General features: G+C 31.1%; 1 protein-coding gene across 1 annotated transcript in view; it reads left to right on the top strand.

Moving 5' to 3' along the window:
- Window positions 1-10,275, top strand: part of Smp_210760 (putative rotamase) — a gene marked incomplete at both ends in the record, with an annotated part of 50,008 nt that overhangs the window by 17,467 nt on the left and 22,266 nt on the right. The window contains 5 exons of the mRNA XM_018793502.1: window positions 979-1,129; window positions 1,343-1,422; window positions 4,659-4,902; window positions 6,542-6,751; window positions 8,741-8,949. Coding sequence (XP_018648007.1) covers window positions 979-1,129; window positions 1,343-1,422; window positions 4,659-4,902; window positions 6,542-6,751; window positions 8,741-8,949 — 894 coding nt within the window. The remainder of the gene's footprint in view (window positions 1-978; window positions 1,130-1,342; window positions 1,423-4,658; window positions 4,903-6,541; window positions 6,752-8,740; window positions 8,950-10,275) is intronic.

Genomic DNA, 10,275 nt, shown 5'->3' with positions numbered 1-10,275 from the left:
TCACAATTTAATTTAAGGTATAAACTTATTCAAATCAACACTTCACATTCGTCATCCCAACACAAGCGATGTGATTCTAGTTCTTATTGTAAACAATCCTAAATTTGCATTCTATAATTTTAAACAATCTATTTCGCCTTGAACCTGGTCAATTTTTAGATTATTAATTTGATTATATAATTGTAGAATCTGAAGAAAATTTATTGAAGAAAATATTCTTCGTTCATGTACCTGTTTTAACAGGATGTGAATTTTTCAAAGACTATTTCCCTTCATTGAAGCCATGAACCAATCTAATTTAGACCACCAGTGAAAACATAGAAGCACTAGACGATCGTTCCGACCTGTAATCGGACTCCTCAGTAGCGCGCATACACGACCCCACACACAGTAATCAAACCCAGGACCTTCGGTTTTGCTCAAAAATGCTTAACTTCTAAACCACTGAGTCGGGATCAAACAGTGGCAATATTTAGCTTCAATCAATCCATGACATTGCATGACCATCTTCATGGTTTCAATGAAATTCAGCAATCTTCATAACCACTTACTGAAAACTATATTCTTTAATTTTTTATCTAAGATATTCTGGAGTGGAATTGGTAACTTAGAAAGCTGTCTTAAAGTTTGTTTACATTTATTAATTATTGAAATGTTATTAAAATCAGTGGCAAGCGACTTATATTTTAACTCATTTGTAAATCATAATTGACACGGGTAAAGAAAGTAGCAATGAATTTATAGCTTCTGTCGTCAAAAAAGCTCCGTTTTGATCAAGCAAGACCTCTATTTAAACGGCTTCTTAAAAGTATCATAATTACGCAAACTTTTTCGCTACTCTGCTAAGTGTTCTGTTTTATATCTGAGTTTGCTCTGAAATTGTTTTCCTGTATGTGTATGACTATATATGTGCATATTTGTTTCCGTGTAAATACTTTATCATTTTAATATTGTCCTACGTCTTTCTAATTTATTTAGGGTAAAACGCAATTATCTGTTAACATGGTCAATAATATTTCATCTGAGAAATGTTTACAATTTTCTTTACAAATTAATAATCGTTCATTAATTGGTGATCGTTCAGCATTTAGTGTCGTAAGATGTTTAGTACAATTAGTACAAATTTATGGTGTATCTATTGTTATAGATGTATACTTACCTTATGTTATAAAAACAATCACATCGATTATTAATAATCTTAATCCTGTATTATCAGAATCCATAAATAATAATAATAATTTAAATCAAACTAATAATTATTGTATGAATCCATTAGAATCTGTTACAAATAATGAAGTAAATGCATCAACAATATCATTCAATTTTAATTATCATTATTTAGCACGACTTGTTGGAGTTCTTACATTGTTATATCAAATTGTTATTTATATACCGGATAATGAACTTGTTGAATTATTACAAGTAAGATATTAGCTATGTATTCATATTAAATCATAAATTGTAATTTTATTGTTATACTGATTTTGAATAACAGAAAAAATTACATTAAAGAATGGTATTATTGAAAATTGAACTCTTTAAAAGATGAATATGTACTCGATTGAATTAGCATTAAAGATTGTGAATATCTATTGATAAGTTACGTTAACTTATACATTACACGTGTATTCTTACTTACTCCTGTTCCTCCTCGTGAAGGAGCATAGGCCGCCCACCAGCATTCTCCATCCAACTCTGTCCTGGGCAAACGTGTATTCTTAATTCAGAGTAAATTTTTGTTCGGAAAGTACTAAACTAAGAAAATATTTAAAATTATTTAAAAAAAGAATTTATACTCCTTTAAAGGTATCAGCGACGATGATGAACATTTATTAGTCAGTCAATTATTGAGCATTATTCTACTAACATCATCAGGAGAGATCTCTATTTCTTAAGAAAACTTATCCATCTTAATTGGAAATGTTTACCATCTATTTAAACAAGAACCTTAATTATTATTACCATACAATCTGTTATTTAAAAAATAAGAGCAATTCAACTTTTGTACTATTATCTATGCTGTAATTAATTTTATTCTGTAAGACTGAAGAATATTATGCATTTGTTCCTACATAGAATCACTGTGTAATCATTTTAAGGGAGATGTTTGGGCATCGAATACTTACACTAAATAAACTTATTAGTTCTATTTCATTTACAGTATCTCATATGTTTTAAATTGCTTTCACATTAAAACGAAAATTAGAAAAAACGAATGATTATCTAATCAGCCTATAAAGTTTATATATATGACACTGGTTAGGAGTTCATTAAAATGATTCTGCTTTACTGCTAATTATTGAGAAAGCTTAGGATGATGATAATATAGTGTGTACGGTTCTACACCTAATATAATATTAACCAAATGTTTATACTACAATAATTATAGTCATAAAGCTCCAATTAGAGTCTTAACAAAATGAGGATATAAAACACTTCAGTCTTTACGTAACACCTCATGTTATAAACAGGGAAGATCATTTTGTTTACAGAGGGCGTTCTAATGTTTCAACCTTATTATATAGCCCACCTATTTGTAGAGCTGGTTGTTTTTCTTGTGAAACAAAAAATAAATGTAAATAAACCAGTAATTGAAAGAGAAAATATGAGGGAATGTAATGTAGTAGACTATGTTGTTACAGAGTAGGTGCTTAATCTGTAAAATTAAAGAAAGAACAGTTTTCAAGTATTGTCAACTGGTTATCACTTTAGACTTATCTAGTTTGTTCATTTTGTTTACAGATTAATTAGATTCTTTTAGTGTAGATTAATGATAATAATGATACTTGTTATGTTTAAACAAAATACTAAGTTCTTATATTACGATGTGCAACAGTTAATTTAGTTATGTTTCCTTCGAAAAGTCATTAAATATTGTTCAAACAAACAGACAGAATTTATAAGTAGAACGTATGATGTTGTACTGATTCAAGTTGTTTGAATAAATCATCTTATTAACTACTATTTATTTATCTAATCTGTACTATCACGCTAAAAATTTTAATCGTCTTATTTGTAGCTACCGATATTGTCGTACAAGACAAGGGTATTTAATTATTTGTTTTTTTTCTATCTAACTAGGTTGACAAATACATGTCGCGTATTGATCTCAATTTGTTTAAAATCTCAATTTATTATAGTGTTGCTTAATATAACACCTTTACTAGTCACATTTCTACTGTTTTATATAGTTTTCTCTTTCATCTATTTGTCGTATTTCATAAAAGAAAACAACCTAAATTTAGCTAAATATCAGTGTGATTTTTTCCAAAAAATACGTTTTTGTTGATTGCTCTCTTTTTAGTAGTAAGTAATGTATTTCGATACGGAAAATGTGATATATATATGTTTACATTTATTTATTAAACGAAATATTGGATAAATATATTTCAAGTTGCTTAGTTATAGATAGATGATATAGGTTGTAAGCATAAGATAAATAAAATTATCAATATTATCACATGATATATACCAGTTAAGTAAGTTGTGTGTGTGTGTGTGTGTGTGGTAGTATAGACTTCTAAGGTATTTTTACTCTAATGAGATTGAAATGAACATTTTTGCCACTTATGTCAGTTTGTTCAAAATCAAGTCATATTATACTCACTGTATGGAGATAATAACCTTCGTCATTTATAAACATACCATGATATATTTTCAGAGATTATGTGGACTGTGAAAGAGGTGCACTTTTTACAACTTTGTAACAAGTACAATGTAGTTGAACCACTAATGTACTTAATAAACCTCATTCTGGCTGTAAATTAACGTTTTATTTTTCAAAACGGATATGATTTCTCTCAAATTACACTTTATATAGAATTAAAACTGAAAAGTCACCAATAGATTCATATAACAGGCATATTTGTCTTCTGGTAAACCCTAAATTGTGTTGGCTTATTCATACATACAAAAATACAATAAAATCATTTGTGTCAAATACAATAATAATATATTCCCTAAATGAGTACGGAATTCATGCCAAATTACAGGGATGATCAGGTTGATATAAATTTTTTGAAAAACATGATTCCTAGGTTACTTTGAACTAAGAATTTGGGAAAAAGAAATTGATAGGAATGTGGAATAATGAAACGTTTGCAGGGTCCATAAGTCTAAATCATATCATTTTACCATACACCAAATAAATTAAACAACTATGTCGAAGTTTTACCACTAGTATACAAACTGATAGCAAGTACAGAAATCCCAAAAAGTAGGCAGATATGAATCATTATGAGTTGTAATATAGAAAATGCTACATATTTTCCACGTAAAGTGCATTAAATAATCGGGATCTGTGAACGAAATTTGTCCAAAGTAAATAAAATCAGTGATAAAAAGGGATTGTATATATTATTTGAATGATGATTATCAATTGTCAGGGAGCTCTTTTAGTTATAAAAAATGAAATAGAGATTCGCACTACTTAATTCACGTGTATTGGTTGTCTAATTCTTCTTATTAATGTTTAGAACTGCGATTAATCAGTTTCTTTTGTCATAAATGCATTATGTGCCAATCGCCTCGATATTCTCATTCAGTAACAAGCATTATATGCAGAAATGGATGGTGACTAGCATTAGAATTCAGTATGCCCCTTTGATCCTATTTGGGACTAATCAGACAGATGTTTTATTATTCTTCTGTGTTTTTAGGAATCCATTATACAAGACATTCTTATTAAAGCAGTTCAAATGTCTGGTCGTTTAGATATTAGTTTTCCTGGCGGTGTTATTGGACGTCGTGCCATTCTATATAAATTTATCAATGTTGTCTATATAATCGGTTTAAGAGTTGGTTTTGAATTAACACGTACTCAACTGACATCAATATTTCAAATATTTTTTGCACTTTTCGATCGTGTTATCAACACTGCTGCTACAAAATCCATTTTAACAGGTAAGTGATCTATATTTAACGTGAGTATTCCTTATATCATGATATACATCAAGGAATGACCTCAATGAAACAACAGATGATAACCAGAAATCCCTGGATAGTTGTTTCTTAGTAGTATGGGTATCCTCAGCAGTACACACATGAACTCGATCCTAGGACCTTCAACTCTCTGCAGTGAATGTTTAATATTTTAACTACTGAGTCAACATTGTACGTTTTACACATCGAACGTTAATCAGTTCACGATATTTTGCAACTACCTTCCAATTTCATTGGTTAGTATCTGCCTCGCACCTGACATGAATGAACTCCACTGGTCTCAACTGTTCTATAAAACTCCGGGAACCACTTCAAAATTGCTCATATTTGTGGACATAATTAATATGACTATAGGTGTTTTGTAAAGAATAATGAATTTCACAATTCACATCACGGACTGAAAATGATTAGATAATTCATACTAGAATTAAACAGTTATCATGTGCTTCATGATTTTCAGTAATTGTCTAACTAATATTAATCTACAATGTAAACTATAAAGTCAGCAATCTCGACAAAGCTTCTACAGAAGTACTCCTTATTTATCAACTAATATTTAGGATGTAGTGCCCATAAATGCCCTGGTACAGCTGAGGGTGGGGAGAGTTCTCTCTCCCTCTCCAAATGCTCTCACATGGCCACGTGCATACAACCACTGCCATGGAAGTCCTACACACTGCCTTCTCTTGGAGGAGATGTTGTTTACGAAATTAAGAAGATAAAATGCGAATTTCCGGCGCTTTAACCGGGTTAATGGACACGGAGGGTCCACCTAGAGGAGTTGGAAAACCCCGATTCCAAACCAATGGTGCACATGGGCTACAGGATCCTGATGAAACAAATGGCGTATTAACCAATCGTCGGTCACCGGCTACCATGGGACTGCATCTCCTTACGATGCTCCACCACCTTTTGGATTAGACCTTTAGGTCAAGGGCTCTGAGTGTGTCCCCCCCCCCCGAAGAAAACCACGTGCTTCAGTTTGGGCACCCGGTCAGTATCACAGCCCTCACACAAGTCGAATGATTTATGTGACGCATATCTATTAGGTATCTCTTTGTACCAATATCTATGTGTTTAAATAAATGAAAAAAAAACGGGATGTAGTGAATTGCTAATATAAATTCATTAGACTAACATAATTACATTTTAATCAGATATAACGCTCACTGGAGGAAATATGTTTGTTGTAATCGGCCGAACTCTTTTTTCGTCAGCACAGACAATCCATATATCAATATTTTAGACACCAGAATCACGTTCATTGGGTTGTAGTATTAGATCTCTCGTTGGGACCCAATGTCAAAGTCTCCATTTACCATTCTTAGTTCTTGAATAGGTTGATCGGTTGAACTGTGTAGGATTGCTGAATACATACCTTAGTGTTGTTTTACGAAAAGGAATTTTAGTTTATATTTACCAAGACCATACCAATTTTATAGAAAAGCGTGATATCTGTAAATTGCGAAACTTTAACTAGTTACACATATATCTATTCATAAAGCTAATTCAATAATATTTACATGTGTGTAATTCTGTTCACACTTAATAAATCATTTTGTGCAGCTGAAGTTAGTTCTTAAATGTTTTTTCTTTTTAGACAATTTCTTATTTGGTGGTAATAATAATGATAGATGTCAACAACGTTGTGCTGGTGATCCGGAACTACAGGTCACATCAACATCTCAAGTAACAAATGTAGAAGAGAATGCACAGAAATCAAACCTAACTAATATCTTTACTGAATTAATTGAAACATTCGATTGCGATCTCGCTCGAATGGCATATATTTCGTTTTGTCATCTCGCTGGTAGGTCTAATTTTGTCTTAATAACATAAAAGAACTATCAATCCTTCTGTAATTCTCCCTTTTTTATCTACACTTTGCATTATAGTGTTTAGTTTTAACATGTTACTTGCCTAAATATATTGTTGGAGACATTTTGATCTCTTATTGTGTTGGATTACCTGGTATAATTATTTAATGAATGGCAGCTGTATGAACTATACTTCAAGACTGTCAATTAATGAAGACGTTAAACTACTAAAACATGGGCAGATAAATATGAATTCATGCGGCTGTAATCTAGTCTGTTAGAAATTTTGTTTTTACGAACATAAGGATTTAGATTAGATTTGATAAACTTTTAATATCATGTAAATAAAATCAATGCAAGTTATATACATTGTTATATACATTGAAATAGTGTTTGTGTTTAGGGAGACCATAGTGTGTGGCTTGTCTAATTGTGTATTGGAAGTTCAAGTCAGTCAGTCAGTCGACAACGTAGGACCAGGCACATATATGCATCGGTCCAAGTTGCCATACCTCGTTAGCACAACAAGATGAACACCGGATTCATAGAAGTAATTAATTTAGTGATGGTAGTTTATAAAGAAAGGTTGTATATAAGGATATAGTATAGGAAGGAAAAAAGTTATGAAGCAATTTTAATCTCAAGGTTTAAGGGAAGATAAAGAGTGTATACACCTACGCCATTGTGATCGATTCTGAGCCATGTCACCCAGAGTCTACAACCATTGGTTACGATAGTCACGCGGACCCCAACCAGGTAGTCTGCATCTACCAACATGGCTCAGACTAGAAGTTAGTGACTTCAAGCACTGATGCCATGTTTTGGTTTGGCCGCCCCTAACTCTCTTCCAACCATCCCCTACACTAGTCAGCATTGCGCGTCGTGGTAATCGGTGTTCAAAGCAACAATCTACAACTTAACACCGTTTTGTTTTACATGGAAAATATTTTTGTAACCTATAGAGTTTATTGTACTCGGCACTGTTTATATGAATAAAATATATTCAGCTAAATGTAACTTATCTAAGCTTCAATGGATTTTTCTGCAAAGATACAGTTAAGAATTCCATATAATTTTTCTCATTGATAAATTTGAGTAAAGCAAGGACCATAAAAGAAGCAAAATAACATGAATCCATTTACACTTTCTTATCAGCTCCTCATAACCTCTAAACGTAGTAGTATTAGTGGTGAGACTACAATTTATGAACCACCTTTGAGCGACGCTGAAGTGACCTTGAGAATGTCCACCTACCAACTAGGATCTAATAAGAGTTATAAAGCAGTGTGAAGAATTAGAATTATGATTTACAGTTAATGGTTATGGTTAGGAGCTAGATTTAGGGTTCTCATCACGAACTGACATAAGCTAAAATGCCAAAACGCTATTTAGCCAAGTGGATGAATGAATTTCGTGCCAAAATCAAAGACCTAGTATCTTATATCTGATTAGTTCGTCCATAAATCATAGTCTCGCTGTTTTTTTATTCTGAAATATATATATATATATATATATATATATATATATATATATATATATAATCGATTAATATTCACATTATTTGACATATGACCGTCTCCTATCGTTCTTCCATACTTATCACTCTTTTCATTAATCTTCAACGATCAGGACTTTTTCAGTATCATAAAAGTATGTACACCGATTTTTAATGATTAATTCTATTATATTAAGAAGTTGTAACAGCTGATGAAAAACCATGAAATAAAATGTATTCATGTTATTCTGCTATGTTCACCTTGAATGATCACTTTTATTTTGCTTACTTAAGTAGTATGGTTATTTGTAGTAATCTTTACAGAATGATACAGAGCATAAGATTGATTCGATTTGTAAAGTGGTATTTTCTTTTCAGGAATAATTCATTAGATTGAAAAGCATACATTTGATGTAAATTATATTCAATAAATCTCCAGAGCTTTTGAAAAAAATTATCTTTATATCGTATTAATTTCTTTCTGTAGGTGGTACATATATTGATGATTGTTTATACAATACACAATCTATTCAAAAATTAATTAATCAACTGATATCTAGCGAATCAAATGATACAATGAAACAATCGTGTTCTGATGAATCTAATAAAACAACAATTACATCTACTGATGCTGCTGTTAACATTCAAGATGTTCAATTGTCAAATCGTAGTAAAATTGATTTTGAAGCTAGTTTAGTAAGTGAATTACAAATTAATTTATTTAATATAAGTTTATTTTCTGTCTGTCGTCTCTTAGATCCGATAATTCAACCTCTTTTTTTCGACTTATATGAGTAGTGAATTAAGATGCTTCTGTTATTAGTGGAAGCGTAAAAGTGAAATTAAAGCATTTATATACAGAAAAATACAGAACAAAATATAATATTATATTTTTTGGCTTAAATTCATCCGCTCAATTAACACTAAACGTCACTATCATGAATTTTTCTTACTTTCAGTGAAAATTTCTCAAGATTGGTTGTACTGAACGGATGATTTATGTCGTTATTTCAAAGGTTTTTGTTCATGAAAATGTGATAGATGTAAAGATGTAACAAAAGTTATTTATTCTACTAAGCCATGATTTATGAGCTTTCCATTAAGTAGTTATTCGACATTTTTCTTCCTTTATTTCTGTTAACGGAAACAAGTAATCCTCAACAGAGTACAATTAAGAGGCGTAATATCAATCTCTTCGGTTCTTTTGGTGTTTAAGGCGCTTGGTTTTCCGTTATGACGTTGGATTTTCGAACCATACTCGAAATACATCGGTTTGAAAACTCAATTAAGATTAATAACTCACACAGAACTCATGACTCAAAACTGAGCATACAAATCTGAGACAAAAACACGATAAGTCTGAGTTGTAGGTTAAAGATTTATGCTTATCATTCATATGGAGTTTGATGAAAGCACTAAGTGATGAAAGTGTATATTCAAGATTTGTGAAATTCAAAACTTTGTATCTCTGTAATGACGCAATCTGTTATTGTTAATCTTTCACGTATGAATAATTTGTTTATTCAGGTGATTTATTAAAGTTATGGGTAACATTTTGTATCGATATTTTTGTTATGTGTTTATTAATCAAATATGCTTCATTCTTATCCAGGTATAATGTCTATGTAAGAAGTGTTTTTTTCAGCGATGTTTTTGTACTTTAAGCATAAATCTCATTTTGATCTACTACTTTTTCACAATTGTTGAAACAGAAATTTGAAATCGAATTGTTTCTTGTGTGGTTTTATTATCCTCAACACAAAGATACTGCTTACTTACTTGAAGGCATTGATTTTATAATACTCCTTTTTGTATGCAGGGAAACTCGTCTGCTGATGATCTGCTGCCATTTGATGAAATGAGACACTAAAAGTATCTGCATTTTCTTCATTACATTTTGTTAGTTGGGTGTATAACTTATACTTGCTAATGATTACGTTAAAATGCAAGTATATCACTAATTGTAGCAAAATACATGTTTCCAAAAATTGCTTGGTTCGTAACTATAAATCCTATATTTGA

Source organism: Schistosoma mansoni, chromosome 1 (assembly GCF_000237925.1).
Source record: "Schistosoma mansoni strain Puerto Rico chromosome 1, complete genome".
NCBI classification, from domain to species: Eukaryota; Metazoa; Platyhelminthes; class Trematoda; order Strigeidida; family Schistosomatidae; genus Schistosoma; species Schistosoma mansoni.
The sequence above is the reverse complement of the archived record's forward strand: the minus strand, read 5'-3'. Positions and strand labels throughout refer to the sequence as shown.